Consider the following 26,921-nt stretch of genomic DNA (forward strand, 5'->3'; position numbering starts at 1 on the left):
CGTCACTGAAGGAGAGCTGAAGCCCCAGGAACACAACCCTACAGTAAAGCCAGTAAGGTAGCATGGACCAGATGAAGGTGACTTCAGGCATCTGGGTACAGGGTGAGCAAGGCAAGCACCATTCCCATCCCTTCCGAATATCCTTAGGCTGAGTCTTTTCGTTTGAAACAAGCTTCCAAACAGAAGAGAATCATGATGGGCTTCCCCCCTAAATGAAACCGTCTGCTCACCCTGCCTCACACTAATAACTGGGGAGGGATGGGAAGGAGGAGAAGCTATGCTAGCACATTGGAGAAGTCGGATCAGGATTCAAGGCAGCGTCCCCCAACTCCTTGTTTATAGAAAATGAACGTCTGCCTGGCTTACTTTCACTCAGAAAAGGGGTCAGCCTGTATCAGCACGGTTCACACAGATTCAGCATTTCCCCCCTCCCTTATCTTAAATTGACCCGCTTTTAAGAAAAAGACATAATAGAGAAAGCATTGACCTTACCTGGTCCCTAATGAGTTGGAAGTCAGAAAAGCTCTCTCTCTCTCCTCTTATCTGGGATCGCCTGAGAAGAGACTCAGGTCTTGAGACAGCTTCTCAGTCCTCACCGCCGCCCAGACTCCCGGCAATGCGGTGTGTGCGGCCTTGAAAGTCTGCGAATCTTCCTGGGCTTTCGAAATCAAAGACTACGAAGCCAGATCCAAACGTCGCCAATGGAGCTTCCAGGTCCAGACTCGGAGGATTTAAAAATCTCTTGGAAGACTCCTAAGCAGGTTCGTCCCTATGAAAGGCCAAGCACTAAGCAGTGGCACGGAGCGCTGTCTCCTCGAGGCCCTGATAGCCCTGCAGTCGTGGACGCCGTTCTCGATGCTCACTAACTGGACCCAGACACCGCTTACCTTGTTTTCGCGGTGGCCCCAAGCTATTTCCACCGACCTGGCCCCTATCTCCAGTGTATTCCCCCAAATTGTGACATTTCTTTCCCCGTCTGCCTCTTGGCCTTTAGGACTCCAGCTATATCCTCATGGATGACCGCATCATTCCGGGATCCCTTTCTCCCCTGCTCAGGGCGGGGAGTCCTGTAGTTTTCGCCACTTCTCTAAGCCCAGCCAATCCACCGCCCTCCAGCTGAGAGAACTGCTTCCCCTTCTCTTCGGCCCCGGAGCTCGGGGTTCCCAGGCTGGGGCGGGGGTGGGGAGCCGCTTTGGGATGCTAAACATCAAACAAGCCAAGCCTGGGGTTTCAGGCCCCGAAGCCACTAGAGCGGCTCTCCAGGGCTCTCGAGAAAGTCCTCGTGTTTACACGGCGGGGTTGGGGTGGGGTGGGGGAGAGGAGCAAAGAGGAGGATGCTGTCTGCAAAATCCCCCCACTGCCTGAACCATCGCGGCCTGGAGTTGAGTGGGATACTTGTCAGGGGGCAGTTTCTAGGGCATTTGTTCTACAGCTCACTGAGGAAACTTCCCCTCTTCCACCATCTCAGTGTCAGGGCATCTCTAGAATGTTTATTTCTTTTACTTGGAGGTCAGAACAAATCTGAGCCCCAGTTTTTGAAAGCCTCCTAGGTGCTGACCCAGTTGCAGGCTGTGTGAATGGCTTGTGTCCCCAAACTGTGGGGACTAAAACCTTAAACCCAGCTCACTTTGAGCCCAGCACCTAGTTTCCTAAAGAGATATGCCCCAGTCTGCATGCCAAGATTGCTTCTATAGCTGACACATTCCCCTAGGTAGGAGCTGGAGGAATCAGAGTGATTGGTGGCAAGAGAGGACCAAAGTCCAGTTTGTTGGGTCTCATTCCCAGAGCCCTCTGAATATTCACCTATCCTGGGGACAAGTAAACAGACTTTAAGCTAAGCCGGCTAGAGAAGAATGTATTTGCTCTGAAACTCCAACTAGCCCAAAGAAGATAAGGCAAGCGCTACATTGCCCCCGAATTGTTATTCTGCTAGAAGGCAGGGAGTCAGGGCAACTTGGTGACTAGAAAGAGCCAGGCCCTGTCTGGGCCTGTGCTGGCCAAGGGGGTTGAATTAAACTCAGCCCGCACTTAGAAGTTGAACAGCACCTGCATCCCGTGAACAACCTCAGCCTGCACTCCTGTCCCTACAGGAATTATTAAACTTTCCTGGGTTCTGTCTTTCCAAAATATGAGGTTTGCTAAGAGTAACTTCCCACACTCCCTGTAGACTCTCAGTAGTGTCAACCAACCATCCTTTCAGAATATCAGAGTACTTTCAAGATATGAGAAGCCATATCCCAAAAGCCAGGACTGGTTTTCTCAGGAAGAAAGCTAGCCCCAGATCCCATTCCCCGGGCACTGTAAGGTAGAAATTCCCTGGACATCAGTGAAAAGACTGTCATATTCAAGTCCATACTTAAAAACAAAAACCAAAAAACAACCCCCCCCCCAAAAAAAACCCCAAGGTCCTGGAGGAGAGACGAAGTGGAGAAAAGTTGAAAACAGAATTGATAGAAGAGAAGGAAGGAGGAAAGATGGAGGATAGAAAGGAAAAGATAGTTGACTATTTCAGTGAAAAGTGACCTTGTGCCAAAAGTTAATCAGTCATCATTACAGATCTTTCGGGCACCTGGTGTCTATCTGCAGTCCACAGGCTGCCATGTCTGTACGTCTTTGCCAGGGGTGATCATAAAAAGCAAGAGTTCAACCAAGGAGTTATATTTTTTCGTTTCTGCTCCTAACTACTCTTTTACCACTCCCACCACCCCCACCATGACCTGACATACATACCTGATAACGAAGATGAAAAAGTCAGAGACGGGAGGGATTTAAAATTATTTTAGTTTTGTTTTGGAGGATTGGTAGAAAGTTGGGGACAGGAGAAAGATTGCTTGCTAGAATTTAGGTCTCCGGATGTGAAATGTGCTGGGATAAAAACCTTCCCTCAGCCCCCGATGTCTTGATAGAGGCAAGCCCAAGCTGGTAATCCTGAGCACGAGGGGTCTGGACTTAGAGTGTTGAAATAAACCCAGAAACACTTCACTTCTGAAAACAGTCATCAGACAGATTCTAAGCATGAGGAGTTTGGGTGACGAGAAGAAATACAGGTTTGGCATTCAACTGTACAGAAGTAATTTATTCACTAAAACTGAAAGTTTCTTTGGAGTTACTTTAAAAGACCAGCTTTTGAAGCCCCCCTCCAAAAAAAGAAAAAGGAAAAAAGAAAAAACCCAAACCAAACAATAATAAAGGAAAACAAAACCACGAAAGCTTAGCTCTTTAAAAAGAATAAAAAGCCCATTTTTTCCTTTTTCTTCCTCTATCTCCTCCTTCTAAAGAACCAGTTTACTCTTTATTCTCTCTATTAAATAATCCTGGGACTGCTTAAGATTTGGTTCCACTAAAGTTCAAAACTGAGCAAAATTCCTTTTTCTTTGGGATAGAAACTCTGGAACTGGCTTCCTTACCTGGGTCAGAATCTCTGAGCTCAAACCCACAAATTTGGATCCAGTCAGACTTAATCCCACACGTCCTCCCAAACCCAGTAAAAGTCAAATCAAAACCAAACAAAAAGAAAAAGGGTTTTAATCAGAAAAAGCATCTTTTTAAATTCGTATAATTTATTAGAAGCTTCTTAGGAACTATATTTAAGCCAAATATCTACATAAGTTACAACAGAAAAAAGGGAGGGGGCAACTGGTGCTGCAAATACCAAACCGTGGAGTAATATACACAGGCTTGTCCATGATGCCCTTTTAAAAAGTGAGGGGCCAGGGACTGGGACTGGAGTTCTTTTTACAACATAATGTACAGGTTACTAAAAACTAGGCATTTAGTCCAACTTTTGACAGCATTTTACAGCTACAAGTTCACATCAAACCTAAAACAATTTTCTGAAAGGCCAGCCTGGACTGAACCTATAGGGCCAGAGGGCACCTGGGAGGGGACACTTCCTTTGTGTCAGGGACAAGTGGGTTATGCTGAAGAATCTTTCCTCTCTCCAGTTTCTGTCCTCCCTTCTGAAACAAACAAACGAAAAATCCTGGTATTTACAAGCAAGCTCTCTTTGCTGGCAGAGTGCATCCACAGGGAAGTTTTCCGGCTTCAGAGTTCAGGGCCGTGGAAGCATAGAGCAGGCCCCAAAATTGTGCCATGCCTAAGCTTGAGAACCCATTTGAACTACCAGAAAGACCCCCAAATTTGTTCTTTGTCCTTCTCTGGTTAAAGAATTCGTAAAGGGGTTGGATTTGCTTGACTGTTTCTATTTTCTTTTTATGTTAAAAAAAAGTCCACAAGTTTTAGGTAGGAAAGAGAAAGGAAAGGGAGAAGGATGAAGGAAAAAAAGGGGAAACGTAGGAAAAGGAGAAAGAGAAAAGGAGGAGTGGGGACAAGGAGAAAAAGGAGGAAGAAGGAGGAGGAGGAAGAAGAGGAAGAAGAGGAAGAAGAAGAAGAAGCAGAAAAAGAAGAAGGAGAAGAAGAAGAAGAAAAGAAGAAGAAGAAGAAGAAGAAGAAGAAGAAGAAGAAGAAGAAGAAGAAGAAGAAGAAGAAGAAGAAGAAGAAGAAGAAGAAGAAGAAGAAGAAGAAGAAGAAGAAGAAGGAGTCCAGCAGTTTGGTCTTTGTGTACTTTTCCTTGGTCTAAACATGAGAAAAAAGTAGAAGGGCGTGGAGCAGCGGGCGAATGGTGGTCTTTGCGGAGGGTAGAGGGAAAGCGGTGAGGTCGCACAGGGCTCAGGCGCGTCCCACATCTCACCAGGTCCGACCATAAAGCAAAGTAGAGCAAGACATGGCGCCATAGTCCGAGCCAGAGGAGTTCAGATGAGATAGGCTAGAGACCTGGCCCTGCAGCGCTGCGGGGCTGGCTGCGTGGTGCGCCAGGTCCGGGGACTGCCCTGCGCTGCCGGGCTGGTGGCCTGGGTGTGCTCCTAGACCCGCACCACCGCTGCCCACAGAGATGGCCGCGGCAGCCGCTTGTGCCGCCTGCGCCTGCTGCTGAGCTTGTTGTTGCGCGTGGCCTTGCAGGCTGGCGGCTCCCGGTGCAGGGGCGCCCGCTTGGCAGGGTTTGCCGTCTTTCACCAGGACCGGCACGGCCACCCGGCGCGGCGACTGCTGCTGAGCTTGCTGCTGCTGCGGGCAACCCGCGCCGCCGCCGCCGCCTCCGCCGCCGCCGCTGTCCTGCTGCAGTTGCTGCTGCGCCGCCTTGTCCTTCGCCTGGCGCTTCATCTTGTAGCGGTGGTTCTGGAACCAGATCTTGACCTGCGTGGGTGTCAGGTGAATCATGCTGGCCAGATGCTCGCGCTCCGGCGCCGACAGGTACTTCTGCTGCTTGAAGCGTCGCTCGAGCTCGTACACCTGCGCCTGGGAGAAGAGCACCCGACGCTTCCGGCGGGGTGCGCTGGGCAGCGGGGCCATGTTCTTGCTCACGTCCCCCAGCGAGCCCAGGCCGCCCATGCCGCTCATATTCATGCCGCTCGCCGGGCCCATGAAGCGGGAGACTGTAAGCAACAAACGCACAGCGTCGGCTGGGGCCGAGGCCAGGGCAAGCCCGGTTTCTGTGCCCTTGGCCCGCCAACCCCAATTTTCGACGACATCCTCCTCACCTAGGCCACCCAGTGCTCTTTCCCCGAAAGAGGCTCAGCTAGCTGGGGAGTGGCTAGTGCCTTCTCCGGGCCGTGCCGTCGAACTGCTTAAGGGGTTCAAGTCTAGCTACTCCTCATCGGTGTCAGTGTCTCTAGACCCAGAATGTGCAGTGAGGGAAAAGGGCGCTTCGGCTCCTTTCGTGCCCAAGCCAGGTGGGAAACCCAGGGGTGCAGAGAGCTGGGGTGGGAAGGTAGACCCCCAACTTCAGGAGCTTAGCAAAAGGGAGTTTTCACTTTCAAACGTCCCCAACTTCCAGGCGCTCGGCCTCTCGTTTTTCTCTCTTGCGAGCTCTAGGTGAGGGCACCCATCCGCCCGACCCATTTAGAGCCCACCCAACCCGCCCAGAGATTTTTAGAAATCCAGGCAGCCGGGCCGGGATGCGTCCCAGCAGAGCGGCTCTCTCTACTTGTCCCTCCTGGTCTCCTCTAACTCCTGTGGCCCGAGCCCCTAACTCCGGGTGGGCTTCCCTCAGCTCCCTGAAGTCTTCAGCATCAAGCCTGTTGTTGGCGCCTGCAGTGGCCGGGTGCCAGCACCTGTCCGCAGGACCCCAGCTCTTCTAAGTGCCTCATTTGAAACCCTTGCCCAGCGGGACGAAGAAAGTCCAGCGCCCGCACCCCACTCCTATAGGAGACTGTTCGGCTGCCCACCCCGATGCCTAGTGCAACTGGCGGGCGCCGCACCTAGCGGGCCGCGCTGACCGCGCCTCCGGTGCTCGGCCCGTGGCCCCGCGGCGGGGTGGCCTCACTTACTGGCGGGGAAGCGCGGATCTGGGTTGGCGCCGTACCATCCGGGGCCCGAAGCGCTGTTCCGCATGGTGTCCTGGTAAGGTGGCAGCTCGCTCATGTTGCCCAGGTTGCCGTTGCAGTAGCCCCCCACGGCGGAGTGGGAGAGCTGGGGCACCCCCGCCGCCGTCATGTGGTAGGCGGCGGTGACGGCGCCGTGGTGCCCCACGGCGTGCTGCTGCATGGCCGCGGCCGGCGGGGCCGCCTGGCCCTGTCTGTAAGCTGCGAGCGGAGCCCCGAGGCCGCCGCCCTCCATGCCCACTTTCTTGTAGCTTTCCTCCAGGGGACTCAAGATGTCAGACACTGAGAACGGAGTCGTGTGCTTTGGACTCATCGACATGATTCGGCGTCGGCTGGAGGAGGAAGGAAGAGGAGGAAAAAAAAAGGGAGAGGGGGAAGGCGAAGCCTCGCTACTTTTTTTTTCTCCCTTTGCCAAATATTCTGGTGTTACCTTAACGCCGATCTTGTTGGATGTACACGTAACGGAGTGGACCGAGTCCGCCTTAATTGGCTTGAGTGGAGGCTCGGGGGCTGCCTCGCGTTTGTTTTAGCCCGGCGCCAGGTTTTAGGCAGCCACCAGAGGCGGGGCATAAGCGCTAAAGCAACAAGACAATAGAAGCCTACATCTTGCCCGAGATAATTAGCTTACATGCTGATGACAAGGTAAACACCTTTAAGCTTCACTTGTCAAGATTTTTAGGTCTCAAAGAGAGAAAGAAGGAGAGAGAGAGAGAGAGAGAGAGAGAGAGAGAGAGAGAGAGAGAGAGAGAGAGAGAGAGAGAGAGAGAGAACCAAAGCATTACTTTCCCCCTCCCTTGGACACCCCCACCCCCATTTTTGTGGGGTGCCTGTGGCGCGCAAGGAAAAGGCGGGGGAGGGAAAGGAGGAGGGAACCGAGAGCGGGAGGGCCAGAGGTGGGGTAGAGAATAACCCAAGGGAGGGATGGAAAGGAGGACGGAAGGTGAATACTGCTTTGCAACCAACTTGGGGAGTTACAAAGTGGAACCGCGGTCCAATTCGGTCGGGGTTCCGGGGTCAGGGGCTGGTCTTTGGGGAAAAGAAGGCTGAGGAGCAGGGAGCGGGGTTTCACCTGAGCCTGCCGGGGCTGCTCCTCCCTCCCGCTGCGGCCTCCCAGCCCCGCGCCTTCCCACCGCCTCCGGACCACATCGGGCTTCGCGGCGCTGAGCCCCAGTCACCACCAAAAGAGTGTGCGAGTCTGGGGATGAACCCTGGGGCTGCACTGTTGGTCTATGTGTCTGTCAGTCTGTCTGCTTCTTCTGCCGCCGTCAGAGGGACACCTCTGCTCCCCGCCCCCTTTCCCCTTACCCCAGAGAATCCCAGCGGGCGGAGGGGGAGCTGAGTAAGGGAACGACTGCCTCCGGGAGGCTGTCACGGATCCCCGCGCCACCCCCCACCAAGCTCCTGGCTCCCTAGCGGACCAGCCCCCCAGCCCACCCCACCCCACCGCTCCCTTTCTCCACCCCTTTTGCCGGCCCAGGCAAGAACACCGCTGGCCTTCTGAGCTAGGAGGATAAGGGTGCAGGGATTAACGTTAGAGTCCACCACGGAAGTTGCCCCATCTCGAACAAACCTGGTGCCCCCGACCCTTGCCCATGGCCTGGATACTTCGGCTTCAGAAGCTGGTGCTGTCTTTCCGAGGACATCCCAGTCCCAGCACCCCAGTTGAGATCCCCGCCGTTTCCCCCTTCGATGCTTCAAGGAAAGCCCGGGCGGGGAGCCGCGTGAGAGCCCTCAGGTCCGTTGCAGAGTGGAATTGAGTCTGAACCCCGGTGGAACTCGTTGTCCGGGAGGAGGCGAATATTTCGAAGCCCGCAGCCCAGCGGGCGGGAGGCTGGGCTGAGGCTCGCCTCCTCCCGGAGCACAGCCATGCAAAAGTGCACTCGCTTCCCCGGGAATAACCAAATATCTTTGTCTAAAGTGGCGGCGTAAATGGCCGGTTGCTTTGTGGCTACGCTGGATATTAGTAGATGAGGATCATTCTGCTTCAATTGGGCGCCTCTCATCCGGCTAGCAAGAAACTGCTTAGGAGGAAGTGGGTTTCCTGTCTGAGCGTTCCCAGGCTTCAAGTGTGAGCCCCGCGCCTTGAGGGTCCTTGGGCGCCTGGCAAGGGGGAGCTGTGGGCTGTGCTCCCTAGCGGGGCCGGGGGCGTCAGCCTCCTTGCTGTTACCAGGTCAGGATCAGCAGCTAAGTGGGTTACCCAGCCAAGCCCTGCATGGCACAGATTTGGAGACCACCTCCGTTTTTCTCCTTGGAATTTAAGCGTTTTCGTTATTGTTTGTTTTTGTTTTGGCTTTGCTTGTCTGCTGTTTGAGGTTTCTTGGCGCGCTAGAGACTGGGAGGGTGGAGTGCTTCCTGGCCCGGCAGGTGCCTCCTAGACACTTCGGCGGCCAGTCAAGGAGGCTTCTTGATTTTGGTTTTTGTTTTCACATTTTTCTTTCCCCTCCTTGTAGTGAGGGAGCTCCCGATAATGAACAAGCAGTTTTGAACTACTTAATTCAGCAGGGTAGGCTCCATTCCATTAATAGCAATTATAGTATGGAAAGTTGTTTTATTTGCTTTTTAAGATCTCTCCTTGAAGAGTGCTCTCTACTCCCTCAACACAAAGCCGACGACTATACTAACATTAGCTTTCCTCACCACCTACCTCCGTCGGGAAGGGAAAAGAAGGCTCTGGGCACCCGCGGGCCTCCCATCTGGGCCCGCATTTTCGAACCGCCCCCCGAGGTCGCTTTGAAGCAGGGAACCCCGACTTTAAGCGGCCAGGTGCGTTGTGTCTTGTGTGGCTAAGGGCAAGTGGAAAACGGAGCTCTCCACTCTCCTTTCTCAGGGACTTCTCTGGGGGGCGCTCTCAAGATGAGCTCAGACCCCATCGACAGCACTTTGGTCTACGGTGTCTGGAGTGCAGGGAAGGGAAGCCACGCTGGATCAAGTGAACGTTAGAAAGGGCAGGCAAAGCGCAATGCAGAGTTGGTCTGAAGGCTTGACCCAACCCTGCTAGCTTTGGGAAAGGAATCTTATCAGAAGTCCCTGGTCCTCCGTCTCCCTTTAACCCCGTTACTTTGTAATTGTTGGTGGTCATAGGAACACCAAGTGTAGGGTGTCATTTGTCTCTCCCCGTTTTAGTGCCACTTACAGAAGAAGGTAATTCTTCAAAAGATTTTGTGAGATTTAAACAAATTCAGGCACATCAAAAACACACCCAAAGCTTTGAGGGAAGAAAACTAAGCTGACTGCCAAGGTCGATAGTTCTGTTTCTGTGGTTAATATCAAATCCCTTGCTTTCTTCAGGGGCCTGCTAGTCTGGAGTGAAAGGTTTGTTCAGTCTTCTACAGTCTCTGGGTCTTGCAGCCTGGGCCTTCACCAGTTTGGGAGAGTGTGAACAAGCGTGATCTCAGCTCTGCTGTAACCAGGGGCACCATTTCCCAGTTATCCAGCACTGGGTGAGGTCCTGAGCTTCAGGCAGAGTTAGAGGCAGAGTCACCTGGCAACCCCCAGGATTTACCCTTGAGGGGAGGGGAACTGGACTGAACTTCAAACTTCTCACGGTGGCACTAACAGCAACAGCTCCTATCTAGAATACGGGTTGGGTGGAAGTGGGGGGTGGGGTGAGGGGCTCTGCTGCATCCCGTGATTTGAACCAAATGAACTTCTCTCACTCCTGCCTCTTCAAAAACAGCCACCATTCTGCATTCTTTCCTATGAAGACTGACACTTAAGAATAAGCCTGCATTCTCAAGAGCCTTTGGCAAAAACAAAACAAAACAAAAACAAAAACAAAAACAAAAACACCTATTTATCCCTGAACTCATCCAAACAAAGATCTAAAGGGTTCTCCCCAGGTTCAGCTTCTCTTTCTGACTAAAGAGCCTGCCTGTTGCCTCACTGACTCATCTTGTACAGGGCCCACTCAGGTTAAACCAGAGATATTCCCTCCCCACTCTTGTAGCTGAGGATTAACACTTGAAAACCTAGTACACGTCTCATGGCTGGCACCTCCTGCACTGTCAGTGGACTGGCCCTGTGACGGGTAGTACAGAGCTCAGCTATTCCCCGGTTCAACTCCACAGGGCCACTTTAATCTCACCAGTTAGGAATCAAAGGGTTGCAGAGACTCAGACCTCATTAGAGGAGCAGAGTAACCACCAGTCTTTGCAGCACCCTGTAGCAGAGGGACGTTCCCTTCTCCCCTCTACTGTCTCTTCGAAAGCTCACTGAAGAGGACTCCCAAACCAGATCCACCATCTGCCACCTACCCCCAGCTTGTTTACTTCTAACTCCCATCAAACCCTTCACAGCTGCCTAGGGCACTAAGTGTGTTCCTTTTAATGCTACAAAGTTAAAGTGTTATCTCACAATTCATGATTTACTTAGCAACTACTCTTTGAATCCATGCTGTATCAGATATTAGGTGGGTTTGGTCAAAAGATTTAGCTACTAACAATCTATATACGACCCTTCCCCACCTGAAGCTCCCATATTAGCACTGAATCACTCCAGCGATGTATAATTACTTTGTAAAAGCATTGAGAAAGGGGAGGGGGTCCTAGTGAAGCTTTGCATCCCAGTTTAGCTACTATTTCCCTCAAGGTTTAGTGCTTTGTGGGGGGCAGAAGAAGCCCTTGAGTAGAGTTCAGAAACCTTGGTGGCTGAGTCCTAGCTTTACCACTGTCTCATTGTGTGACCTCTCACCATCCCCTTCACGAACATGCACACACACAGTGTGTGTGTGTGTGTGTGTGTGTGTGTGTGTGTGAAGCCTGCCTCACATAACTTCCTACTTTGCCGTGTCAGTGTCTTAGCTAATCCGTGCTAAGATGCTGTGCAAGAGTTTCATCGTCTTTAAACTTTTAGCACACAGGGATTATTGTAATCCAGTGTTTTCAGACCTAAACTTGGGGATCAAGCTTTTGATGCTCTGTAAGAAGCCAACACCCGATACTCTGACAGCCACTGCAGGTGTAGCATCTTTGCTGTGCTCAGGAGGACTTGAACAACGGGCTGGGGTGATGTTTCAGCGGTTAAGAACACTTGCAGAGAACATGGGTTCTGTTCCCAACACAGGGTTTATATAACCTTCTGTAATTCCAGTTCCAAGGAATCTAATATCCTTTTCCAGTCTCTACAGGAACCAGGCACATGCAACACACACACACACACACACACACACACACACACACACACACTCACACTCACACACACATGCAGGCACACGTGTGCGTGCATGCACGCACGCACACACACAATTTTTTAAAGGGTGGGGTGGAGGCAACTTGGCACAAGAACAGCAGAAAGTGGGGAGAGGGGGTTTACTACTCTCTAACCCAGAGATCCAAGAAGTTCCTTCTAAACATGGAGTCTGGCATCTGGTCTCTGAAAAGTTTTCAGGACCCCTCCTATGCTTTCCCAAGCTTTGAAAGCCTCTTTGGGGTCCTCACTAGGCAGGCTGAGAATCAGGACAGCTTTGGAGTGTTGCAAGGAAGAGATCCCACTGCCAATTCTCTTCTTGGCTTGAGATACTTCCTTAAGTCGAGGCCTGTGGAGACAGGGTAGGGACATCACAGAGGCTACAGCATCTCCCTCTATGACTTGAGGAGGACACTCTTGTGAAAATGAGATTCTGTCAGAAAGTTCTGTCCGCAAGCCTCAGACATGGAGGAGGTCACTCTTCCCTGCTCTTCCCTTGCTCTTCCCTCAGATCGAGCCCTCTTAGGGGTCTTGAAATCTCAGTCCCTAGTTGTAATCAAACCCCTTACCTACCAGCTCCAAAATTCTAGGGACGCCCTCTGGTGGGCCGGGGTTTGAGACAGGAGTGAATCTGAGGAGTAGATGACAAAAGAAATGGGAAGCACTAAATCATACTTTGAAATGAGGGACGCGCGAGATGTGACAGACAGGGATGAGAACTTGAAGCAGGGCGCAGACAGCTCTGGGCACACTCAGAGTTTGTTGAGAGTTGGTCTGGTCTCCTTACTCAGTTTCTCCTCTGAGGAAGGGGAGTTGGGGACTGAGAACATCAGCCAGTCAACACTACTCTAAAGAGTGTTTTAGAGGCGCTGAATGCTAACAAAGATCCTTAGGAAGGCGGGGTTGCTTTGTCCCAGGATCTGGGCACCTTCATTTAGCTTTTTATATTATAAATTGTTATTATTATTATTGGGTGCTGCGGTTGGAACTCGAGACTTCGCACATGCTAGGCGAGCGCTTTGCAAATGAGCTACATTTCCAGGGCCTCTCATTCAGCTTTAAGTGATTGACCCTCCTTCAGCCTTCTATCACCTTTTAAATTTTGTTGCCTATAGCATGCTTTCTTTATTTCCAGTGAAGTCGCTACAACGCGGTTCCCTTCTCCAGTTCTTCTCCCTACGACCTTTCCCTTTTTTTACATCGTCCCACCTTTCCAACACTTGCCTTCAGGAAAAGTTTCTAATAGCCACAGCACTTTCCCAGGCCCGCTTGGGTGATCTCTGCCTGACAGTCTGGATTCCTCTTCACTGTCTAGGGGTTGAAGCCGGACAGCTGCAGACTGAGGCGATCCGCGGCGCCCTCTACTGGTCACCAGTAGGAATGTATCTCTACAGCCTCTTGGGGAAGCTTTGCAAGTAATTAGGTCATAGAAAGGAGGACTGGTAAGTTGGAACAGACTGGTAGTGGTTAACCTTCCACCACCCATCCTCTCAACTCTTAACCATATTACTCACTAGTTCAACGTGTCAGGCTTTTCACAGATGCACTCAAAGCTTTGGCAATATAGTGTGTGATTGACTCAGAATTAACAAGGCACTTGCTTGAAAGTTTCCTTCTGTAAATCAAGACTGGAGAAGCCACAACAATACCACATTTTTCATCTAATTAGACTTTACTTGTGTTACAGGAATTTTCTCTTCGAGTCTGAGGGCAAGTGGACATGCATTTGGTGATGAAGGGGCTTTTTACTTTCCGCACTTCCAAAGCCTGAAGCAATGAGAGGTACTTGCTGGGTTGCCTGACACTGGGGGCTCTGCTTTGTGTCAAAGCAGTAATAGAATAGAGGCCAAAACTCTTAGAGCTGGGATGGAGAGATTGTTCAGTGGTTAAAAGCACTGACAGTTCTTCCAGAGGTCCCGAGTTCAATTCCCAGCACTCACATGGTGGCTCACAACCATCTGTAATGAGATCTGATGCTGTCTCCTGGTGTGTCTGAAGACAGCTACAGAACTCATATATATTATTAACTTGGGTATTTCTTATTTACATTTCCACTGTTATTCCCTCTCCCGGTTTCCAGGCCAACATCCCCCTAACCTCTCCTCCTCCCCTTCTCTATGGGTGTTCCCCTCCCCATCCTCCCCCCATTACCGCCCTCCACCCAACAATCACGTTCACTGGGGGTTCAGTCTTGGCAGGACCAAGGGCTTCCCCTTCCACTGGTGCTCTTACTAGGCTATTCATTGCTACCTATGAGGTTGGAGCCCAGGGTCAGTCCATGTATAGTCTTTGGGTAGTGGCTTAGTCCCTGGAAGCTCTGGTTGGTTGGCATTGTTGTACATATGGGGTCTCAAGCCCCTTCAAGCTCTTTCAGTCCTTTCTAAGATTCCTTCAACGGGGGTCCTATTCTCAGTTCAGTGGTTTAATGACGGCATTCGCCTATGTATTTGCTGTATTCTGCCTATGTCTCTCAGGAGAGATCTACATCTGGTTCCTGTCAGCCTGCACTTCTTTGCTTCATCCGTCTTATCTAGTTTAGTGGCTGCATATGCATGGGCCACATGTGGGGCAGGCTCTGAATGGGTGTTCCTTCTGCCTCTGTTCTAAACTTTGCCTCCCTATTCCTTCCCAAGGGTATTCTTGTTCTCCTTTTAAAGAAGGAGTGAAGTATTCACATTTTGGTCATACTTCTAGAACTCATATATATTACATTAATTAATTAATTAAAAAACTCTTGGAGCTAGAAGCTTTCTAGAATTATCATCACCTAAGTAAGATCCAAGACCACCTGGCCAGACCTATACCACCTACAGACACACCTATAGGCTAATCCTATGGGCTAATTGATTCCTTTAAGACAGTATATTATTTAGGCTGGAGCACAGTTATTTCTGCTTGCTTTTAGTCTGGTTAACATTGAGAATCAGGGGCAAGAAACAGCTCAGAAATATATGAAAACAAGCAGGCTTAAGAAAAGGGCACATTTTATGTGGACAGAGTAGAGAACATGAGTGGTCAAAGAATTAAAGAGAAGCCGCATATTTTATACTGGGACAATAGGACAGGTCTTTTGGGGGCCAGACATATGAACTAAAATCTCCAGGGTATAAAAATATGAAGTCACTAGATAAACTTTTATTTCAAAAGAGAGTTGGAATGCTGTACTGGAAAAGGGGTCTCCAGGCAAGGGTTTCCCTAGGGCTAGCCACATGTAAAGGTACTCAGAGGCCCTTGCAGCCCTAGTAAAGGGGGCTTGCTTATGTCTTAACCTGGTAGCGGACTGTAACACCATCCAGAGTGCTGGTTTTGCAAGCATGAAGAATGCAAGGGTTCAGGTCTAAAGCTGATGAAGCTCAAGAGTGGGTAGAAAGCAAAGAGAAGACTGCCTGGAGCTCATGTGTGGAGGTGAGGGTGATGTCTAAGTTGCAATGAAGACTATTTTGCAGAGGCTATGGCTGTGGACATGTATCAAGGAAAGTAGAGGCCATGAGTAGAGCTGCTCCCAAAGAAGCCTCTAGAGCATCTGTGCCGTAAACTGCAGGGCATATGGGTGGGTGCCCAACCCTATCTGAACTTACACAATGCTTCTAACCCATACCCTCGATGCTGGAATCAAGCCAGGGGTTGCTTGCCTTAGTGGTTCTTAGTCTTGCTTTGCTTTGGTCTTCTCCTCCTATGCCAGCATTTTTCCCTTCTGGAAGGAAATGTTTACTTTGTGCTATTATATGTTGAAAGTCTGTAACTTAATACAATGTTTTTTGACAGGTACAGGGCTTACAACTAAGGGCTTACCTTGAAACTCAGGAGAGACTTTGGCCTTTCGAAGTCACCACTCTGCCATAGTCCCCCTTCTTCTGTCTCTTGACATTTCTTCTCAGAATCCATTGTTGGACTCCTGTCCTGAGTATTTATCCCCATGACCCACCAGTCATCACCTGTTTCTGAAAGTTCTGAAGTTCATTTTTCTAGTCAAGCTCTCTCTCATGCCGCTGAATTACCTTCCGGGTGGTTTCTTCTTGTGATTGCCTATTATGCCTGACTCATTCCAATCCGATCTTATGAAGGCTGTCTTACTGATCGTTGCTTGGGCTCATAATTTGGTCACACCTTTAGTATATCCACACAGTCTTTGCTCCCACCATCTGACTCCTCCAATAAGCTTTCCTAATAATTAGCTCGGGCTACTGTAACAAAAGGTCAGAGTGGGCGCCTTAGTCCACAGAGCGTTTTGTTTGTGTATATGTATGTGCATCACATTCATGCAGTGGCCAAGGAAGAAGATGACACGGGAGTTGCATACAATTAGTTGTGAGTTGTCATGTGGGTGCTGGGAACCTAATTTGGGAACCCAACAGCAGCAAATGCTCTTACCTGCTATCTTTCTCACTCTCAAGATGAAGGCCCAGCGGGATTCACTTTCTGTTGAGGATTCTCTTTAGTTTGTTGACAACCACCTTCTGCACAGTAGAGAAAGATGCATAATTACATTTTTTGAGATTTACTTGTCTTTATTTTATGTGTATGTTTAGTCTTATGATGGTCTATCTCTGTACCAAAGGCCTGCACTGCTTGTGGAGGACAGAAGAGGGCATCAGGTCCCCTGGAACTGGAGTTAAAGAAGGTAGTGGGCCACTATTGTGAATGCGGGAAACAGTATCAGGTCCTGTAGAAGGGCAGCAAGTGCTCTAAGTGGGTGAGTCATTGCTACAGCTCTAAGAGACATACATTTTTATAAGACCATGGTTTTATTCTGTTAGGGCTCCATGCTCATGATTTGATTTCATCTTTGAAAGTATCCCTTCTAACATCCAGATATCATCAATATTATAGGATTAAAGGATGATGCCTTTAAGAGCATATGTGGTTAAAATGGCTTCGTCCTGCTTAATGAGTTTTTAGCCCCTCACAACACAGATGTCATGAGTCATCTGGCAGCTTGTCCCCATGTTCCTCTGTGGTGTTGGCACAAGGCGTTCCTCTCCTCCAGAGGGTGTAACAGGAAGGTCTCCATCAGATTCCGTCAGCTAGATCATAGTTTTTATATCTCCCCCTGAACTCTGAGGAATACATTTCTGTTGTTTTTACAATAGCTGTCGTCGTCATGTACTTAGACATAGTAACCCATGGATTAATAATGCTCACTCTGAAGGCCTTATTTCTAAATACAATAGCAGTAACTTGGGACTCCAACACACATGTACTCGTAGTACACAGCTCAGCTCAGAGCAGCTCCCTAGGTAGAGAGCTGTCCCCTCCCTCGCTCTTCATCATGGCTGTCTCTTAAATCCAGTCCCATAAGTGCTTCTCTTTCTCCACCATAACCACTGCCAACCATCCCTAGTCGCCACACCTTTAGCTCTTGTTTTAGCTGTAAGGCTTGCTCCAGCTTAATGCACACCCCTTTCCACAGTTCACAGTGCAATCTGTGCCCATAAGCAAATCCCCCACCTCCCTCTCACCTATTCTTAACCTGTCCATGGATGATCTAAAATGCCCACATTTAGTTCAGCTTTTACAGACTATAATGGATGCATATTTAGCTGCTTATAGGTTTAGCTGTAAAAATTAGTAAGTGTTGACCTTTGTGTATATCTATGAAAATGTGTCCACAGGTAAGAAAATGAACATGATAACTCATATCCCTGTAAGATATCTATCTCCCCTTCTTCTATGTTCTTATCACGGTCACTAGGTGATTACCACAGTGTAATTAATACACACGCTGCATATTACAGAGTGTAACTTTTTAGGATTTTCCATAAATGAAATCAAACTATTTTGTCTTTTACTCACTTGTTATAATTATCATCAACATTTTTGCACATCCATTTTGATGCTTAAAGAAGCTTTTCTTCTGATTCTTGTATACTATTCCATTTCTTAATTCAAAATTTTACTTTATGTGTATGGGTGTTTTACCCGTATGCTTGTCTAGGTACCTCAAGGGTGTCTATTGTTCACAGAGACCGAAAGACGGTGTCATATGCCTTCAAACTGGTGTTACAAACAGGAGTGAGCTGCCATGTGAATGCTGGGAATTGAACCTGGACCCCTTGGAAGAGCAGTCAGTGCTCTTCACTGTTGAGCCATCTCTCTGGTGCCAGCATTTCATTTTTATAGTTATACCAAAATGTGCTTGTTCATTTCTGAGTGGAAGGTAAGACAATTCGTTCGAAGTGATGCTGGTTTTCTGAGGCCGCTGTAACAAGTTAGAGCAATGCTGAAGTGTTAAAAGAACACAGTTCTTCTTCTCCCGGGTCTGGGAGCCAGAGTCCGAAATGAACATGTCAGCAGGATGACATCCTCTCCACAGGCCCTGGGGCATGTACCTTGTGGCCCCTTCTCGCTTTTGACATTCCTTGGCTTGTGACTTCGTTTCTCCAATCTCTCTCCAGTTTTACATAACCTCACCTATGTCTTTCTGTATTCCTCTCTTGACAGCTGCTGGTGGTGGTATTGAGTGCCCACTGGAAAATGTAGGAAGACAGCCTCAATGAAAGAGTCGTTCTTTTATCTGCAACATTCCCGTTTGTAACTACTCCTAAGATAAAATGCATAGGTTCTGTTGACTGGTTTTTATTTATTTTACATATGTGAGTACACCACTGTAGCTGTCTTAGACTCACCAGAAGAGGACATCGGATCCCATTACAGATGGTTGTGAGCCACCACGTGGTTGCTGGGAATTGAACTCAGAGCTCTGGAAGAGCAGTCGGTTCTTCTAACCTCTGAGTCATCTCTTCATCTCGCTCTATCACTTTTAATAAATAAATTAAGAAGAACTTTAAGCTTGAGAAATGTATTTTAAGCGTATGTTCCATTCTGTAATTCTGTGCTAATGTTGATATTCAGAACTTCTGTGCTTGAACAATTAAATGAATACGTGAATGGATGAATGAATGAATGAATGAATACATGATTGAATTAATCATCATTGAGTGTAGGATGAATTGGAGGGGAGGTGTAGGGTTAATTGATCAAAACACATTTCATATGTCATATTTCTCAAACACAAATAAAAATATACTTAAAAAACAACTACCTGGAGGGGCTGAGGAGATGGTTCAGTGGTTAAGAGCACTGACTGCTCTTCCAGAGGATCTGAGTTCAATTCCCAGCAACCACATGGTGGCTCACAACCACTTGTAATGGGATCTGATGCCCTCTTCTGGTGTGTCTGAAGACAGCGTCAGTGTACTTGTATAAATAAAATAAATAACTCTTAAAAAATAACTTCAAAAAACAAATACCTGGAGAAGTCTGTATACCTTAGACTCCCACTCTTTCTGTTGACACAAACTGAAGATTCATCTGCATTATTTTTTAACCAGACCTAGCTATACAGTGTGCACTGGCTTTAAACTTATGCTCTTCGCTGTGTCTAGGGCGCCTGACTTTTCTCAGCCTCCTGAGTGCTGGGATCTGCTTTCTCCGAAGTCTTTTGACATAAGTTATGTAATTTAACCTCTTTAACTTTTAAACATCTGTGGTCTTTCCAGAGAGACTGCGGTTATTAATCATTTGTTTGATTTTATTGTGATCGGAGTGATTATTTTTTATCTGGGCGGAATCTTTTCAAAGTTGCAGGGGATTTAGTCAGTGTCCCAGAATGTGACCTATCTTGGCAGATGCATACATTGGCATCTCACGTTTACCCTGCTGTTGTGGGACGGAGTGTTCTATAACTGTCATTTGGGTCAGCTTGCTTCAGACACTTGCTGTAATTCTGCCCACTTGTTCCATCAGTCATTGACAGAGATGTAGACATCCCCAGCTGTAACTGTGAGCTCCTCTGCTCTTGTAGTTCTAACAGCGTTGGCTCTGTCTATTTTGTAATTCTTTCATGAGTCGTATAAACATTTAGACTTGCCAGGGCCTCTGGAATTCAGGGTTTTATTGCTGTGGAATGAGCCTGCTTTTCTCCCTTATGGCTCACCACTTTCAGAAGTCTTTTTTTTTTTCTTTAAATACGGATATAGATTTCTTTTTACTATTAGACTGGAATAGCTATCTTCCTCCTTTCATTTCTGTATAATTAGTGTGGGTTCTTGCGAGTAGCAGATACTGAATTTTGCTTTTCCTTATTTATTGTGTGTCGTTGGCGGTCTTCGCCTGTTTACCTGTAGTTGGAATGCCTATGGTAGTTTCATTTATGTGATTAGGCTTATTGTTTTGCATGTGTAGAGGGGGAGGTGCTGAGTACTTAACCTGAGGCCTTGAATGGGCTCTACCACTGAGCTACATCCTCAGCACTGGTACTATTGGGTTGAAATCTGCCATCTTGCTGTCTCTATTCTACGTGAGACATCACCTATATTCTCTTTTCTTGTCATTTTTTTTTAGATTGAGTTTTTCTTACCATTTCTTTTAGCTTCTGCAAAAATTCTTAGTCTAGTATGGGACACACACCTTTAATGCCCACACTCCGAAGAGAGATAGGCAGACATCTGAGTCCGAGGCCTGCTTGGTCTACATAGTAAACCTTGTCACAAAACACAAACAAAGTAATATAAGAAACAAATAGAACATAAATTCTAACTTTCTGTCCTTTTCTGTAGTTGCTTTGGTATTGTTTGTCATAGTCTACCATCAAGTACTAAACCTCTCCATGTTGTACTGGAACATGGCAACCACATACGTCTGTTTCCTCCCTTCCAGGTTTTGTATTATTGATGCTATATGTCATACTTCTAAATATAAACTCTACAGCAAATGTTTACTGCCTTTATTTTCCACAGTTAGCTTTTTTGTGTGTTTCTATTCTAGAGACTTATTTTATTTTTATATTTACATGAAAATAAAATTTTATGTTTACTGTGTGCACATGCGTGTGTCTGGGTAGTGGTGTGTGCATGTGAGTGCAAACTCCCACTGTCTGGCAGAGGGAAGCCAGTTTTCCTGACGCAGGTGGTTGTGAGCCACTGGACACGGACTCTGAGAACTGAGCCATCTCACCAGCCCTCACAGTTACCTCTCAAAGACTTCTAAATACTAGAGTCTTTCATACCACACACATAGTCACTACTCCTGAATTTCCATTCCCTTTGTAAACCCTTATTTCTTGCTAGAATTATTTTTTCTGTGAGAAGAATTACTTTTGAGTGTTTTTCTACAGATTCCCAAGCAGGGTGCTGAGATCAGTGAGAAGGAAAACAGTGTTATCTGGGTCTGCAAGAGTGCACTCAGTCAGTCCTCCATATGTGGCTGCCCTACATGCCCCAAAGACAAAGGGGATGAGACTGAGAGTGGAGAGGAGGCTACTGGTCCTCTCTGTCTGTCCTCTCCAAGCCTTCTGTCAGTGAGTCAGCCCTTTCCAGCATTCTAATCCAAGCAGGCTGTGACAGCAAAAGTCGAGTTTAAATTAGAGGTAGATCATACTATGTTCCAGAAGAGATGGTGTATCTCAATCTAGTAATTCGACCTATGGCTGAACTGAGGCCAAAAAAAAAAAAAAAAAAAAAAAGTCAACATGAAGTTATTAGATGAGTTTCTCATTGGAAAATTTCAAAATCCCTTCTAGCTTCATAAAACAAAGGCATTCCCTATTTTACACCAAAAAGAAAAAGAAAAAAGCTTTTCTACATTTTTAGTGTTGTCTTAATTTTACATTAAAAATTTTAGATAAGGTATATTTTGTAAATATATAAATACATACAATAATTATATTGTAATTTATACAATTCATTTAGTAGTAGTAGTAGTAGTAGTAGTAATAGTATTACCAATTTATTAATTTATTTTGGATTTTCATAGCCCTGGCTGTCCTGCAATTTGCTCTGTAGACCAGGTTGGCCTTGAACTCATAAATCCTCCTGTCTCTGCCTCCTGAGTGCTGGGATTAAAGGTGCGTGCCAATTATTTTATAAGCGTATATTTATAAATGTTCTTGTCCCTTGATTCGATCCTGGAAATCAGCGTTATTTTAGCAAAATATACAGCTGGTTTCTATGTCACATGATATACAGCTAGTTCCTATGGTACATGACTATCTCAGCATTGGGAGCCTTAGGCAAGAAGATGGCAAGGTCTAGGCCAATTTGGGATATATAGTAAGACCCTGTGTCTAAAATAAGTAAATAACTGTGTGCATGTGTGTGATGAAGCTTGGCACTTAATCAATGATCTGATATATATTAATATTTTATCATTTGAGAATTTCAAACATATAGACAAAATGTTTTGATAATATCCACCTCTGACTCCCTGCCAACTCCCTCGTTCCATCCGGAAACATTTCCCTTGCACTTTCATATTCTCTTTCAATTTTTGACACAGCATCATTCAGTAGCTATGGCTGGCCTCCAGATCACTTTGTAGACCTGACTGGCCTTTACATCATAGAGCTATGCCAGGCTATGCCTCACAAGTGCTGGGATTAAAGGAAAGCACCACTTCTTTAACTTTTTGTTTGTTTTATTTTGTCCAATTAGTGCTGGTCACGTGCAGAGTGTCGGGCCATCCACTAGAGCATAAGCAATCTATCTGGGGCACACACTGATTCTCCCTTTCCCAGCAGCCAGCAGCTCCTTCACTTTCAGACTTTGCACATTTGAAAATGTTTTTATTTAATCTTTATTTTTCAAAGACATGTTAGGTATAGGACTACAGGTGTCTTAGTTAGGGTTTACTGCTATGAAGAGACACCATCCATGACCAAGGCACCTCTTATAAGGATAGCATTTAATTGGGGCTAGCATACAGGTTCAGAGGTTCAGTCCATTATCATCAAGGCAGGAACAAGGCAGCATCCAGGCAAGCATGGTGCTGGAGGAACTGAGAGTTCTACATGTTGTTCTGAAGGCAAGCAGGATTAGATTGGCTTCCAGGCAACTAAGAGGAGGGTCTTAAAGCCCATGTCCACAATGACACACTTCTTCCAACAAGGCCACACCTATTAATAGTGCCACTTTCTGGGTCAAACATATTCAATCCACCACACTAGGTGACAGCATAATTTTCCTCTCATCACCTTAAAGATGTTCCATTGTCTTCTGGTTTCCACTGTCTCCAGGGATGTACAAGATCAAGGAGTATTGTGAAAGGTTCACTAGAGTTTCCACAAACTCCATCCAGATTTTGATATGAAAAAAAAATTAATTCTCTTCTCTCTCTCTCTCTCTCCCTCTCTCTCTCTCTCTGTGTGTGTCTGTGTGTCTATCTGTCTGTGTGTTTATCTGTGTGTCTGTCTGTCTGTGTGTGTCAGTGTCTGTGTGTTTCTGTGTCTCTCTGTGTATGTTTGTCTGTGTGTTTGTGTGTCTGTGTGTCTGTGTGTCTGTGTGTCTGTGTGCCTGTGTGCCTGTGTGCTTTGGAAATGTGCTACTCCATCCATCTGGCTTTTACCGTGGATCCCAGGTAAGCACCTTTTAACAGTTTCACTCACCGGATCATCTCTTCAACACTGTTTTATATTTTAAGACAGATTCTCATTGTGTAGCTCTTCTTAAACTCTTGCTTAAACTCTTCTTCAAAGCCTTGTGAGCATAAAATTATAGGCCTGCATCACCATGACAACTGGAAGGTTTATTTTTAAAGATTTAAAAGTGTGTGCGTGCATTGCGGGTGTGACTGCTGTGTCACATGTACATCGGTCAGTGGCAGAGAGGCAACGTCTACACTCAGTGGTCTGACATGTGATCTCCTGAATGATTAGCAGCCTAACACTCCCTGAAAAGAGTGAGCCTGAGGCACCCACCAGTCCTGTGCTGCACAGCCCCCCAAACTTCCCAGAACTGAGAGCAAGTCAAAGGCTAGAAGAACCCTGCCTGGGACCCAACCAAGATGACCATCAGACTGGCACCATGGGGCCTGGACAAGGAGCTGTCCTGGGATGACCACTGGTCATACACACACTTGGGGCTGGGGGGAAAACCATCCCCAAGATGACCCTTGCCCGATGCCATAATACAAGAGCAGGGCATAGCACTCCAGAGACCACTCCTGAGAAAACTCCAGACACTCGGAGACCCTGGTTCCCTCTAAGAGGAGCAAGTAAGTGGTGGAGAAATGGAAGAGAAAGAGAAACAGAAGGATATGGGTACAATGAAGGGAGGCAGAACTGGAGACTTGAAGGTAGTGAGGAACATCCTGATGTGAGTTGCTGGTGATGCTACCTAGAACATGGTGGGGTCCTGGCTTGTGCTGCCACTGGTGAGCCATATCTGGGTTCACAGCCTTGAAACAGCAGGGATCTGTTGCCACCAAAGGCCAAGTGACATCCTTGGTCTGGTCTGCTGCCTTAGGACATGTTGATATCTGAAGGCTGTGCAGAAATGGCCCCAGTCCTCACCTGGGCATTGAGAAAGAAGTGGGCCTGCTGGCATGCGAGAAGGAGGGCTGGCCCTGCCCCTCCACAGCTGCAGCATTTGGGAGAGCAGGCCCTGCACTTTGCCTGGGCAGCACAAGAGTTGACTCTGGTAGTGGAGGCATAAGTAAGATGGCCCTGAAGGCATGAGCATGGGAGAGCTGGCCCTGTACTTGTCTGCCTTGTGGTAACATAGTCAAAGGTAAGATGTACCCCCTTCATTTGAGAGAGTGGGCCCAGCACCTTATTTGGGCAGAAGGTACACTGGTAGTGAGGATTGCTAGTGAGCTGACCCCAAGGCCATGAGAGCAGGAAAGCCCAGAGCTCACCAGCCCAGATACCTCTCTGGGCCAGTTTCAGGGGTTTGAATGGGCCCCCCTCCACCATCATATACCCCATGGATGAATTTCCAGAGTGCATGAAGGAGACAGCTCTATAGAACCAAAACTACAGGATCTCTAACACATGGCACCAATGAGATGCCCAAGGGAGTCCCAGTAAGAATCCAGTGTTGAGTGTAGCAGAAGCCAGAATCCTTGTACCAGACCCATGGGCATTGCAATGGACATTTGCAAGCAAAGAAGTTTGGGCAAAAGGGTATACTGTGGGACACACTAGGACACACGTTGCAAGGGCAGAGGGCAGAAACGAGAAGAGTGCAAAAACAGAGCATGCTCGGAGCCACCGAGCCATCTCGCTGGCCCATTTCCCCAGTTTTTAACCAAGATCCAGATTGATGGATATTACATAGCTAATAAGTACCAGAGCAAGGTTTTGTTGTGAACATGAATTCTATAACAGAAGAGAAGTCATGGCCTAATTGAAGAAAAACATTAAAGAATTCTCAGCTGGGTATGACTTGTAATCCCAGAAGTTGGGAGGGTGAGGCAGGAGGGCTGACAGCCTTAGTTGTAGAAGGTGATCGTATTGCAAAACCAAAACCAAACAAGGAGCAATCTCTGTCCATCCTCCACTCACATCTCAGAACCTGAGAGTTATTAGACAGGAAGATAATTTGGAATCTACCTTCTACACAGACTTTTGCATTGCTCCCCCTTTCTTCTAGCCCAACTCCTAAACATTAATGTGTATGTAATTGCTCTATCAAATTATACACACAACTTTTATTACCATGTAAGGAGTCATCCAGGTATTTTTACATTACTGGATTTCTACATTACCACATTTGAAGCCAAGGCACTATGATCTAGCACTGCTGTTTCTACTCTGTTACAATGTTTCCCCGAGTTTCAGCTAACAATTGCCAGTCACTTTGTGGAAATAGCACTGAACAAACTCACTCTGGAGGAAATATTGCCACCAGGCTTACAGTACTTTTCTTACAGCTTTAGAGGAGAGTGACTAATGTACCTGAAGAGCTGAACTTCTTTGGAGTAAGGAAAATAACTTCTCAGAAGACAAAGTTAAACACAGGAGTTTGTCTAACACAGCAGCTCTCAAGCTTCAGAGTGCACAAGAAGCACCGAACACTTGTTTTTTAAGTGTATATGTTTGAGTGGATTATAGTAGTAAAAAACACCTTATACCAGGCTAGGCCCCTCCAAGATAAGTTACACAGCCTAGGGAACACTCATACACACACAGGCACACACGGTACACATACATATACACATACACACAAACACACACAACAAACAACAAACAAACACACACACGCATGTGCATGCATGCACACACAGAAGCACATACACACACACATAGGCACACACAGTACATACATATACAGAGAAGCATACACATAGGCACACACAGTTACACACACATGCACATACACACATGCACATAGGCTCACACACACACACACACACACACACACACACACACACGCACGTGCACAGAGGCACATATGCACCTGTCATTACTTGAAGGCAGGTTGTTCAAAGCAGGCATAATGATGAATAGAGGGAGCATTCACTAGGTGAGAATTACCTCCAAACGCTGCTTCATGTGCAGGGCCCAGCACGGACACATGGAAGACAAGCCAAAGGGCCAGAGCGTTTATGTGAAATATCAAGCATTGTAGTTGGAGGCAGAAAGACTATCTAAAATCCTAGAAGTAGAAGAATTCAGGCATTCTAAAATATATTCATCTAATGGCATGTTGTAATAAAAATACCAGCATACAAAACATGAAATGATTCCTAATAATTCCTAAGATAAGACAATACAGTTAATCAAAACATACCTCAAGGTGACCAAGGTTTGGAAATAGCAGCAAAGTGTATTAAATGTGTTCTCTCTCTTTCCTTCCTTCTCACTCCAACCCTCTCTTTTTTTTAAACTTATTTTTTTAAAGATTTTTATTTTATTGTATATGAGTACACTGTAGCTGCCTTCAGACACACCAGAAGAGGGCATCAGATCTCATTACAGATGGTTGTGAGCCACCATGTGGTTGCTGGGATTTGAACTCAGGACCTCAGGAAGAGCAGTCAGTGCTCTTAACCACTGAGCCATCTCTCCAGCCCCCCTCCAACCCTCTCTTATATATTCATATCCAAAGACAAAATATTTCAACAGCAACTAAACAAATAGGGAATGCTATCAAGTAAATAGAACCTGTTTTTAAAATCCAGTAGAAATTTGGGAAGTAAAAACTGTAACATCTTACATGAAAAGGTTCAATCACTGTATGAGATGAAGAGGAAATTGGAAACAGCAGAACAACTTGAAAATAGATCAATAGAAAGCGTCTGATCTGAGAAGCAGAGTGGGAAATAGCACAGGGTGGGGTGGGGATCAGGTACATGATCAAAAGCACACAGTCTACACACAGCTTTATGATTCTGTGTTATTAGACACCAGGAGGGAGTTCCCCACTCAGAGTTTGGTTATAGTACTCAAGATGTAGTCAAGATTGTTACTATTGTTGGCATAAATATCTTAATTACTACCATTAAATAAAAGTATTTCTTGGATTAGCAGATTTTAAAAGATTTGACCACGAAAATGTGTCATGTATATGTAATATATGTACATATAATATATGCACAGATATGTATAAATATATATGGTATAAATGTTTAATATGTATG

General features: G+C 46.9%; 1 protein-coding gene, 2 long non-coding RNA genes and 1 pseudogene across 12 annotated transcripts in view; 2 read left to right on the plus strand and 2 right to left on the minus strand.

Moving 5' to 3' along the window:
• LOC100911923 (uncharacterized) overlaps positions 1 to 2,491 on the minus strand; it is a 41,867-nt gene extending 39,376 nt beyond the window's left edge. The window contains exon 1 of one of the 2 annotated variants that reach the window (XR_015622422.1): positions 493 to 2,491. This is a non-coding gene — a long non-coding RNA (uncharacterized LOC100911923). The remainder of the gene's footprint in view (positions 1 to 492) is intronic. The other variant, XR_015622421.1, reaches the window with a different exon arrangement.
• A 1,017-nt stretch (positions 2,492 to 3,508) lies between these two features.
• Positions 3,509 to 9,171, minus strand: Nkx2-1 (NK2 homeobox 1). Of its 6 annotated transcripts, none has more exons than XM_087552340.1 (4): positions 7,951 to 8,111; positions 6,811 to 6,955; positions 6,327 to 6,712; positions 3,509 to 5,432 (listed from the first exon to the last, which is right to left on the minus strand). In XM_087552340.1, exons 1-4 carry the CDS (start codon positions 8,021 to 8,023, stop codon positions 4,687 to 4,689), a joined length of 1,350 nt encoding a protein of 449 aa, XP_087408466.1. In that variant the 5' UTR covers positions 8,024 to 8,111; the 3' UTR covers positions 3,509 to 4,686.
• LOC102552092 (uncharacterized) overlaps positions 6,839 to 26,921 on the plus strand; it is a 41,823-nt gene continuing 21,740 nt past the window's right edge. Inside the window, exons 1-6 of one of the 4 annotated variants that reach the window (XR_015622424.1) lie at positions 6,865 to 7,022; positions 12,880 to 13,006; positions 13,252 to 13,346; positions 16,123 to 16,257; positions 17,528 to 17,721; positions 18,006 to 18,365. This is a non-coding gene — a long non-coding RNA (uncharacterized LOC102552092). Of the gene's footprint in view, positions 7,023 to 12,879; positions 13,007 to 13,251; positions 13,347 to 16,122; positions 16,258 to 17,527; positions 17,722 to 18,005; positions 20,387 to 22,767; positions 22,917 to 26,921 lie in introns of those variants that run through there. The other 3 variants (XR_015622423.1, XR_015622426.1, XR_015622425.1) reach the window with 3 other exon arrangements.
• Positions 23,108 to 23,226, plus strand: LOC120093467 (small nucleolar RNA SNORA17; annotated as a pseudogene).

This window comes from Rattus norvegicus, chromosome 6 (assembly GCF_021556685.1).
Source record: "Rattus norvegicus strain SHRSP/BbbUtx chromosome 6, alternate assembly SHRSP_T2T, whole genome shotgun sequence".
Taxonomy (NCBI): Eukaryota; Metazoa; Chordata; class Mammalia; order Rodentia; family Muridae; genus Rattus; species Rattus norvegicus.

Bases quoted from the DNA above. Each gene is read 5' to 3' on its own strand.
- Nkx2-1 (XM_087552340.1), bottom strand. From the start codon at position 8,023: ATGTCCTCGGAAAGACAGCACCAGCTTCTGAAGCCGAAGTATCCAGGC. The intron at 6,956-7,950 runs GTTTGTTCGAGA...TTGTTGCTTTAG, and splicing joins GCAAGGGTCGGGGGCACCAG to CGCTTATGCCCCGCCTCTGG. The intron at 6,713-6,810 runs GTAACACCAGAA...TTCCTCCTCCAG, and splicing joins CCAACAAGATCGGCGTTAAG to CCGACGCCGAATCATGTCGA.